This window comes from Pelophylax lessonae (assembly GCF_965119305.1).
Source record: "Pelophylax lessonae genome assembly, chromosome: 1".
Classification (NCBI taxonomy): Eukaryota; Metazoa; Chordata; class Amphibia; order Anura; family Ranidae; genus Pelophylax; species Pelophylax lessonae.
In genome coordinates this window covers 64450911-64462165 of record NC_138768.1, presented here as the reverse complement: position 1 = coordinate 64462165, position 11255 = coordinate 64450911, and the positions used below count along the sequence as shown (strand labels likewise).

General features: G+C 45.4%; 1 protein-coding gene across 1 annotated transcript in view; it reads left to right on the top strand.

The window, feature by feature from the left end:
• The first annotated feature begins 769 nt into the window (after positions 1 to 769).
• The window catches only part of NARS1 (asparaginyl-tRNA synthetase 1), a 44677-nt gene continuing 34191 nt past the window's right edge, over positions 770 to 11255 (top strand). Inside the window, exons 1-4 of the mRNA XM_082275323.1 lie at positions 770 to 830; positions 3831 to 3913; positions 6666 to 6731; positions 8623 to 8715. Of these exons, the coding sequence (XP_082131449.1) occupies positions 791 to 830; positions 3831 to 3913; positions 6666 to 6731; positions 8623 to 8715 (282 nt within the window). The 5' untranslated portion in view covers positions 770 to 790. The remainder of the gene's footprint in view (positions 831 to 3830; positions 3914 to 6665; positions 6732 to 8622; positions 8716 to 11255) is intronic.

The window sequence follows — 11255 nt, the reverse complement described above, 5'->3', positions numbered from 1 at the left end:
ATAACCTGTAAATACTTTCAAAGCGACGCCTATTTGTCAGGTGCATGCAATTTTTCATCTTGACATGTTTGGTATCTATTTACTTGATGCAACATCATATTTTATACTTTGCCCAAAAAAAAAAAAAAAGATATTATATTGTATTTGTGTGTAATAAAATGAATTTCAGTGAATTGTTTCCTGAAATTTGCATTTGATAAATGGCTGTGCAAATATCACATAAAGAACTGCAACAGCCACCATTTTATTCTCCAGGGGCTCTGCTTTCAGAAACATATAAAGTTTGGATTTTCTAGGAAATTTTTTTAATTTTAACACATGTGGAAAATTAAAAAAAAAATGGTCAGGGCAGCAAGAGATTTTTTTTGCAGGCTGTGTCCCCACTGGAAATTTATGTTCACTTCCTCCATCCATACAGGAAGTGTCACAGGTACAGTGAGGCGCTGTTTTTACTACAGTAAAATCTGGCAAGGATTCTAAAACAAAGATTTTTTTTCTTTTTTGACTGAAGATACACTTTAAAGGCAGTTTTTTTTTTTTTTGCCACGGCACTTTTCACATTGCAATTTTGTTTCTTTTAATTCCCTTCCAACAAAATGGCTGAAAACGCACCCATCTGAGGCGACACAATCTCCACATCCGGTCCTCGCGCAATAGCCGAGCAATACACGGAACACCGCAATACAGCGACTGCGGCGCTGAGGTCTGATGGGCGCGTCCACTGCGCGCCTGCGCACTGGGCAAGAGGAAGCTAGTCTGATGCAACCAGCTGCCAGACAGTGTGGGAGACATGGAAGCGATCGGTGAAGGCACGGCTCGGCTCCAGCTGGGTGAGAATGGGGAGGCCGGTGAGGGATGTGGGGTGGGGGGGGTCTTTACAGACAGTGCGAGGGACATGACTTCCCCCTGCTGTGCAGTGCAGGACATATGGGTGACAGAGGGGGGGGGGGGGGGGAGCATGGCTGATGAATGGGACTGACCATACACTGACTGTACTACCTGGTCAGGAAAAGGGTGAGAGCCCACTATGACGTCACCAGGTCTATGTCACATCAATCACCATCATAACCAGTATACTGTGTAGACTCGGGACACAAGGGGCGTAGAGGGGACTCATGGGGTGTAAGGGGACACGGGGTATAGAGGGGACCCATAGGGCGTACAGGGGGCCCAAGGGGTGTAAGGGGACACATGGGAAGTAGAGGAGGCCCATGGGGTGTAGAGGGGACACATGGAATGTAGAGGGGACCCATAGGGCGTACAGGGGGCCCAAGGGGTGTAGGGGGACACATAAGATGTAGATGAGGCCCATGGGGTGTAAGGGGACACAGGAAATGTAGAAGGGACCCATAGGGCGTACAGGGGGCCCAAGGGGTGTAAGGGGACACATGGGGTGTAGAGGAGGCCCATGGGGTGTAAGGGGACACAGGGAATGTAGAGGGGACCCATAGGGCATACAGGGGGCCCAAGGGGTGTAAGGGGACACATGGGGTGTAGAGGGGACACAGGGGATGTAGAGGAGGCCCATGGGGTGTAGAGGGGCACAGGGGGCGTTGAGAGGACTCATAGGGGTGTAGAGAAAACACAAGGGCTATAGAGGGGACCCATTGGGTGTAGAAGGGACCCAAGGACTATAGGGGTGTAGGGGAGACCCATGGGTTGTAAGGGGGGACAAGGGGCATAGAGGGGAGCCTGTAGAGGAACACAAGGGGCTGAGGGGACCCGTGTAGGGGGGGACAAGGGGCATAGAGGAGGCCTGTGGGGCATAGAGGGGAGACTGTAGAGGAACACAAGGGGTTGAGGGGACCCATATAGGGGTGTCGAAGGAACACAAGGAGTATGGGGATGTAGAGGAGACCTGTGGGGCATAGCGGGGACCCATATAGGGGTGTAAGGACACAATGGGCATAGAGGGGACCCTGTAGGAGGACACAAGGGGGGTAGAGGGGATCCATACAGGGATGTAAGGGGACACAAGGGGCATAGAGGAGGCCCACAGGGCATAGAGGGGATCCATATAGGGGTGTAAGGGGAATAGAGGAGACCCATGGTGGATGGAGGGGGTCCATAGAGTGTAGAGGAGACCCATTGAGTGTAAGTGGACCCAAGGGGCGCAGAGGAGGCCCATGGGGTGACGAGGGAACACAAGGAGTAGAGGGGACCCAGGGGTTGTAGAGGGACACAATGTAGTATAGAGGAGACAGGTCACAGCCCCATACACAGGGAGATAGGCCCATTGGGACAAATGTAAGAATACGTTGTTAGGATGATTGGTAGGATGTGGATTGTACCATGTGATCCTGGAGATGACAATGGTGGCATTAAATGGAACAGACATTTCCAGCAATAGACAATCCCTTCACTTTTCTGTTCTTCCGTGTTAGAGCCCCCGTCTGTTTTATCCAGGGCTCCATCAGAGAGATGTCCCTTCACTTTCTGTCCTGATGACAATGTTGTAGCAGACAGGAAGTGAGGGGACATCTGCAGCGGGGACACAGAGAGGAGTGAAAGTTCACACCCTATCGTACTGGAAAAAATCATTGTTAGCAGGAGAGGAGATTGGGGGAAATTTGCTTGAAAAAAGAGCTTGCGTGAGTCGCCATTTTTTTCAGATTATTTTTTTGCAGGAAATTCCTATTTTTTTTTAATTTTTTTTTTTTTTGACAACTGGCCCCCTGCACTTCCAGATTTCTCGCCTGGTGAGGTTCCTCAAGCTGCTCTCACCCTCCTGGGGTACATGTGCCACAGATCCCAGCAGGCTTTAGATCCCATTCACACCTTTGCTTCACATAAATGCACTTTTTTTTTGCATGGCACGCATAGGACACCCCATTCATTTGAATGGCCAGCCCTCCCTGCAACAAATGCACCAAAAAAGTTTTGTGCTTTTTTTTTTACATTTTGGTGTGTTTGAAAATGTGCGCCCACTGACCGCATTTGGGGTGCCATTAAAGCGGAGTTCCGGCCTCCCCTACACAAATTAAAAGTCAGCAGCTACACACACTGTACACATACTGTAGCTGCTGACTTTTAATATTAGGACACTTAGCTGTCCTGGAGTCCAGCGATGTCGGCAACGCAGCCGATGTTTCCGTCGGGTGCTGCCGCCATTGCCTTCCGCCTTCACGACTGGGTCCCTACTGCACATGCGCAAAGGGTGCTGCCATCTTTTACTGGCCTGGCAGCAGGGGAAGGTGGAGGGAGGAGGAGGAGGGGGGCCAAATTGGTGACATACCTCGCCATGGTGAGGTCTGACGGAAGTGGGGATAGGGTACCTATTAAAAACGGGTACCCGCTCCCCCCTCTCCACTGAAAGGTGCCAAATGTGGCACTGGAGGGGGCGAAGAGACAGATATAGCAGAGTTCCACCCAAAAGTGGAACTTCTTCTTAACGATCAACGGCACCTCAAGCGCGATGCTGATGTGAACGAACACCCTACAACCTCCACCCCCCCCGCCTCAACACCCCATAAATGTTAAAAAAAAAATGTTGGTTTGTGGTGCTCAGATAAAGTTCCTGAGCTTTTTTGTTTTTCCCTCGGTTGGCACTGAGCTGCTGTGCTGCCGCTAGAGAAACATTGAGCAAGTCAAGGTTACGCTGATCTGTCCCTAAGTGCGTGTGCCTGGTCTCCACAGCTGGTCCTGCACCCCTCCGGTGCCTTTGTACAATGTTTCTTCCCTTCCCCCGGGTCAGATCAGAAGTTTTTCTTTTAATAACTTATGGGGATTTATTAAGCGTTGCAAGCTATTGTTTAATATACTGTATGGGGAATGTAGGGGAAATCTGCTCTCTAACCTCTAACTAAAAGATCTTCATTTTCTCCATACAGAAGAAATGTATGTGTCTGAGAAAGAAGGGGATGATGGCGCTGGTGATGGGACCAAGGAGAAACCCTTTAAAACGGTTCTGAAGGTAATTCACCGGATAGAAGTCACTGTTCCCTAAGCAGTGTTCTGTATGACTGTCACAGCTAAGGCTCTGATCTGGCCTGGCTTTATCTTTCTGCTTTCACTTTCATCATATTACATGCAGCAGTCAGGGTAACTCCTTCATGATGAAGGAAAAACAAGTCTTAGCGACTCAACGTAGTTTTGTAACTTTGACATGTATTAATAAAACTGTACACCCCATCACAACTACTGTATTTTCTGGCGTATAAGACTACTTTTGAACCTCAAAAAAATCCCCCAAAAATGGGGGGTCGTCTTATACGACGGAAAATACGGTACTTAGTGTATCCAGGTGGGTTATACTGCGTTTTTCAGGGGTTTTTTTTTCAGGACAAATTGAGCTTCCTTTGGTGGTAAACGATAATGAATAGGCCCTGATTTTTTTTTTTATCAAAGAAAAAAAAAAAACATATTTCGTCCTAAAACACCCAGACACCAAAAAAAAAAATGCTTTTTTCTTTCTTCCTAAAACACCGCAGTATTAAATTAAAAAATAATTGTTTATTTTTTTCCTACCTAAAACATCCCAATACAAAACTTAGTATTGGGGTGTTTTAGGTAGAAAACATTTTTTTCCTTTCCCACCAAAATAACACCAGGATACTAAAATCGTGGTGTTTTAGGTAGAAAAGAATAAAGCATTTTTTTTAAACTGTATTATCAGGATGTTATAGAAAAAAAAAAAAAACATCTTCCCCCCCCCCCACCTAGAACACCCCAGTGTTAGGTAAAAAAAATAAAGCACTTTTTTTAATTTAACACACCCTGATACTAAATTAAAATTAAAAAAAAAAAATTTTTCTTCCTACCTTAAACACCCCTTTACTAAATTGAACAAATGCGTTTTTCTAAAACAACCCGATACTAAAGTAAAAAAAAATGCATTTTCTTAATACACCTCAATACTAAATTAACAAAATGCTTATTTCCTACCTAAGAAAGACACCTTGATACAAAATTTAAAAAAAAAAAAAATGCTTTTTTTTCCCACCAAAAAAACACCAGGATAATAAAATGCAAATTTGTTTTCTTTTTTTCCTACCTAAAAAAAAAAAAAAAAACTGTTTTAGGTGGGGAAAAAAAAGCCTTTTTATTAATATAGTATCAGGGTGTTTTAGGTAGGGCAAAAAGGCCTTTTTAATTTAGTATCGGGGGTATTTTGGGTTGTTCTTTGTTGGTAGGTCATGGTAGTAGCAAAAAGTATACAAGTACATTTTAAAAAAAAAAAATTTCCCTACCTAAAGTACAGTAACACTGACCTAGATCAAACCCGGATCTAGGTATTTTATCTTTATTTTTATTTTTTTTTATTTATTTATTATTACTACTTTTTTTTTTTTTCTCCTCTAGCAAGGAGATAAAGATACAGTGTATGGGTGGCCGTTCCTTCAGAGCGTATGTGCCGATGACTTCATTAAAAGTAAATATCTCCTAAACGGCGCAAGTTTAGGAGATGTTTACAGTACCTATAGGTAAGTCTTTAATAAGGGTTACCTATAGGTACAAGTTCAAAGTGAGGGTTTACAACCACTTTAAGCAACACTTTGCATTCATATTAGTCCTTGCCTACATGCATCATTGTACACTCCCATCAGTTCTTGCATGCATTTAATATATATATATATATATATATATATATATATATATATATATATATATATATATATATATATATATATATATGGATCGAATTTCAGCCAGTGCCTGCTGAACTGTCCGAGAATTGATCCATCTATGACCAGCTTTACTGTACCTTGTATTGCACTGTGTCTCTTTGTGGAGGCGGCCATCTTGGAGGGGCAGAGCTTTGCTTCTTCATGTCAGAGTCCCCCCAGCATGGAGAACAGTGAGCAGCACAATAATGATCTCTTCAAATCCCACCCCCAATCATTTGAGACTAGCAGTCAAAGGCAGCAGTGAGATCTCACATTTGCAGATTTGCAGCTATGGGCCTGTAGATACAGGAATGCCTAGGCACACTCGCATACCAGGAAGTGCCGTGGTATTTTTCTGGAAAAATTCAAGACAAAAGGTACACTTTTTAAGGTAAAATTTTTATTGATACATGTTCCCTATTAGGGATGGGCAGAACACCCCCCGGTTCGAGTTAGAACATTTCCCCTGTTCAGGGGTTCTTCTGTGAACCCCATTGAAGTCTATGAGAGCCCAAACAGGAAAATTGACAATTTTTAAGGCTTATATGCAAATGTGGCATGTCAGGAGGCCTTAAAGCGGAAGTTCCATTTTTGGGTAGTACTCAGCTTTAACAACCAACTTACACTGTGCCCTGATTGGGCAATGCTTTGCCCAATCAGGGCGCAGAATGCACTGCAGCGCTCAGTGCATTGCAGAGTGTTCGTCGGGTGCACAACCTGCAAATGTTCAGGTGGAAATCCTTCCCGGGCCAAACCGTTCGCCGATCTTTATTCCCTATATCATGGCAATTCTTCACATTTAGGTCCAGTTTAACAACTTCTACATTTCTTTCATTGTATGTTTGGTTTGAATTGCCTTGTCTAGTGACCGGTTCCCTTTACCTCACTATAGTGCTATCTGGAATTATACCTTATTTTTTTTACCTGTGATTACTTATGCATGGATACTGAATTCTGCTTTTTTGTAACTCATGGGCTTTGTGTTGCAGTATAATTTTGTATTTGTTTTTTTTTTTTTTATATATACAGGCTAAAAAACTTCTGTTTTTTTATTTTTAGGCCATGCTGACTGTAGGGAAGGAGCCTTTCCCTGTCTTCTATGTGGATTCACAGAAGGAAAACGAGGTTGTATGCTATATTGAATTTACAGCAGTATATGTGTGTGTGTGTATGATAATGAGTCCCAAGTGATTGATTCAATATGTATGCGCTTCAGAAGCCGGTTAACACCAGAATTGCACAGGAATGTGGTCGGGGTTCCTGTGCAATTCCTGCATGTTCTCTTGTTGTGCATTAAAATGGGCTGCGAATCACACCAGGATGCATGCATTATTGAAAAATGGCATGGTACTGCGGTACCATGTGATCTAATACCCACAAACAGTGCGTTTTCGATCTGCATTTGGGGTGCCGTTAACAATGTATTGGCGCCCGCAAAGGCAGTGCGTTTTGAACGTGGTGCTGGAAACGCACATGAAATGCCCCTTTTCAGCACCATGTTCTGGTGTGAACAGCCCGAAATGTGTAAAACTCCAGACATTCTAGACACAGTTGTCCGTTTCCAGCATCCGTAACTGATTCAGTCACTTTCTTTATGCCAGCTCTTTATTAAGCAAAGCAGAACTTCAGGCAAACATCCCCAATGTGTGCACTGCAAACCAGGTGGAAAATTATTGGCTTGCCCTAATCAAGGGATGGGGGATTTTATGTTAGAACAGTACCCATGCATAGAGGTTGGGGTAAGCTTATAAGTGTTCCCTCTCTTCTCTTATGGCTTGTAGTGATCCCTACATAGCAGCTGGGCAATCTGAGACTCAAAACCAAACCTTTGATGTCAAATTTGACAAATTCCTTCTGGATACAATTACATCATTACCCTTTTCCAATTGGCTGGAAATTTATATTATTTTGGAGTGAGCACACAAAGTGCACAGGGTGTACACATGGCCCTCTTCCGAAGAGAAATGACCCTAACTCTGATCCCTCGGGGCACAAGGCCCCTGACCAGGACTGGGGTACTCTCTCTGGTCCACCCGACTGAAACCAGGTGGACCCCTTTCTCCGGGAGGCCTTCTGAAGCAAGGCCAACCCAAGTACTAGGTAGGGCTCCCCCAAAGATAGACCCCATGGGAGGAGGGGAGGACCTGACCAAAAGGCTGCGTGAGAAAAAAAACATTGAGGAGGCAAGTCCAAGGATCTACACCCTACTAATTGGGAAGTGACCGTGCATACAGCGCTGTTCAAAAAGTGCAAGTGACAAAGGGGAAGTGAGCAAGAGCATCAAAATGCCATGTGCCAGACAATGGCGGGAGAATGAAGAAAGTGAAAGTTTATTTTTACACGGGTTCACTGGCCTCAATAAATCTCTGTGCTTCTCTACGCTATACTGGCAGATTATGGGTGGTGGGGTGCTGGCAGGGTGCTGTACAGTTTCCTGATCACATCAGAGCTACCTGCCTCAGTACTCTTATAAAGAGCCCTCAGTCCTGATTCAAATAGTGAGCTCTCTGAGAAGAAATTATGCAAATATTAAATGTCTTGGTGGGTAAATGTCAGTCTGGAGGTGTCAGTGTTCCTAGGCAGGCAATATTTCCAATGAGACCACCCTAGGTATCACCCACATGTGCTGCTGTGCTTCCACGAAAAAAACTGAAATCCAATGACTAGAAGTGGTCAGCCAGGGACAATAAGGATGGAGGATGCTGAACATTCTTCAGCCACGAAAATGACTCGGACTGTCTCTGACTTGCTGCAGCTTCTAATGCACACTATGAGAAACTCGCAGTGTGCAGTGAAATTAGAGTAAGCCATTTCAGTACAGGAGAGTTTGTACAACTGTGCATACTGAAAGTAAGGGTTGGCGGACATGACTAAATACCAATTCTGATTTTTGTTGTTCAGTATTAGACATGAAGTATTTGCAGACTTGTTGCACAGTGTGAATGTTGCAAAAACATTTCTGTGTATCTTAGATGTGTTCGTCTTGCTAATCTTAGGTTTGGTCCTTTTTTTGCAGAGATGGGATGTGATCTCAAAGACTCAACTGAAGAACGTTAAGAAGCTCTTCAACCGTGAACTGGCAAAGCATGAGGCCAAAGAGAAGAAAGAGGTGAGAAGGAATCTGTGCTTGTATGAACAGTGATGATTCTTGGGGTTTGTTCACACCAAGCATGCTGTGTTGTGTTAATTATACAGATCAATGCAGGCTCATCACAAAGACACGCAGAAATAATTGTTTTCTAAGTGTTCTTTTCACATGTCATTGCTGGGTTGATGTGGATTGCGGTGCATGATGCATTTTTTTTCGCACTGCACTGCACCGCACCTTGTCTCATGTCAGCACATCTTGCTGTAACAAAGCTGGGGTGCCCGTCTGGCACCAACAATCATGCCATGTTCAAAGTCACTTAAATCCCCTTTTCTCTAGCATTCATTGACGGACACAGCTCCTGATCTTCTTAACTATTGGGTTATACTGCCCCCTACAGGAGTAGAACACTAGGAAAAAAAAAAAAGCTTGACTACGCCTATGGGCAGTCCCAGGGGGTACACTCCCACTCTCAGCTATAGGTACTCAGTTTTTTTTTTCTGGCTATTCAGGAGTAAGGACCTAGTTCCTTGGTCCTGGCAAAATTTATTAGATAGACAATTTTTTCCTCCTGCTGTGCGACAGAATTTATTAAAGGTTACCTCCCCCCCCCCCAATGTTTGTATGAACATTGTAGATTACCTTTAAGGTGGGCTTGGAATCTAAGGAACATTCTTAATGTCTCGCGAGATTCTATTCAGAGTATCAAGTAAATGCCTTTTCTCTTTCGTTCATTGACGGACACAGCTCTTGTCATTCTTGACCATTGGGTTATACTGCCCCCTACAGGAGTAGGACACTAGGCAGAAAAAATTCTGGCTACACCCATGGGCAGTCCCAGGGAGTATATTCCCTCTCTCAGCTATAGGCACTCAGTTTTTTTCTGCCTCGTCAGGAGTAAGGACCTAGTTCCTTGCTGGGATCTTCGGTCCTTGCAATTTTTTCCTTATTAATGGATTTTCCTGTTTTTTGCTGTAAGACTCTACAATCAACTGCTGGACTGGGCGACGGGCTGGATATTTTTTTAAATCCAGTGGTCACCCCAGTCTGACCAGCAAGCGCGCACAGGCCTCAGCTATGCGCTAGGTCCGCCGCGACATAGCCCCACTTGACGGGGGCATGCCTGCGAGTTAAACGTCCCGTGAGGTCGCATACGACCTGGCCTCGGCCTGAGTCGAAGCGTTCCTCCTGGCCGACAGTCCTCCCATTTCAATGGAGAGGAGGTTCTGTCTGGAGCGGTGTTCACCCTGTTCCTGGTATGGTAAGTAGCTGCCCTCTCCTCCTAGAGGGTTTTGGGGTTGATGTGGGCCCCTCCTTAGGACAGTCGGACCCCCGGGTTCTCCTTCTTCCCATGCAGCACCCCCCCCCCCCCCCTCTCTCGGTGGTCCCTGCGGACACTTCGCCCCTTATCTGCCTCCCCATGGGGTGGCCATACCACCTTTTCAGGTCGGTCTGGGGTGCTAAGCTGGCGATGGGAGGGCGCTATCATCAGATAGTGAGGATGATTCCTCTGCTCCTTTAGCCACCCATGAAAAGCCGCTGGTGGATGCACTAATTGTATCTGTGCATGAGACTTTAAAGATGGAGAATACGGCTGATGCCGCATCAGAGGCGTCGGTCCCTTTTGGCACCCACAAGCTCTCCAGAGCGGCAAGAGTGTTGCCCTTTCCTGCTTACTTTGACAAAATTGTTGCAAAACAGTGGGGTCTTTCAAAACACCCCCTTGTGGTCCCTAAGTATTTTGCTATGCAGAACCCTTATAAGGACTCCCTGTTTAAAAAGTGGACTGTCCCACCTGTGGTCGACTCTCCGGTTTCTAGGTTAAACAAAGCAACCATGATTCTGGTTGAGGAGTCTCCAGCCTTTAAGGACCCGGCTGGGGCACAGGGAAGGCTGGGTTGCCTTCCCTGTGCCCCAGGCAAAAACATCCGAAGGAAATTGCTTTGCATGCCTTGGATGTGGTCTGGGCAGTTAGGGTGTACCTGGCAGCTACGAAGTCTTTTAAGAAGTCAGACTCACTATTTGTGTACATGGATGGGCCTCGTAAAGTGTTGTCTGCTTCCTCTGCGACTATTTCCAGATGGATCAGACAGACGGTGATCCAGGCCTATTCCATCAGTGGTCAGGTTCCTCCTTTCCCTGTCAAGGCGCACTCTACTCGGCACTTAGTGCCTCCTGGGCCTTCCGTCATCAGGCGTCACTGACGCAGGTTTGCAAGGCGGCCACCTGGTCGTCAGTGCACACTTTCACAAAGTTCTATAAAGTGGATGTGTTGCCATCTGCGGATGCTTCATTTGGCTGCTATTTTTTTGTAAGCTGCTGTTTAGAGGACCTGGTCCTCTTTGAGGGTGTATTGTTTTCCTGTCCGGCTTCCTGTTTACCTGGTTGGTTTTTAGTTAGCCTTGTGAATTTTTTGCTGTTCCCACCCCTCATGTTTAACACTACTTTTGGACGTCCCAATGGTTAAGAAGATCAGGGGCTGTCTGTCAATGAACAAAAGGGGATTTTTGACTTACCGTAAAATCCATTTCTCTGAACATTGACAGACCCAGCACCCACCC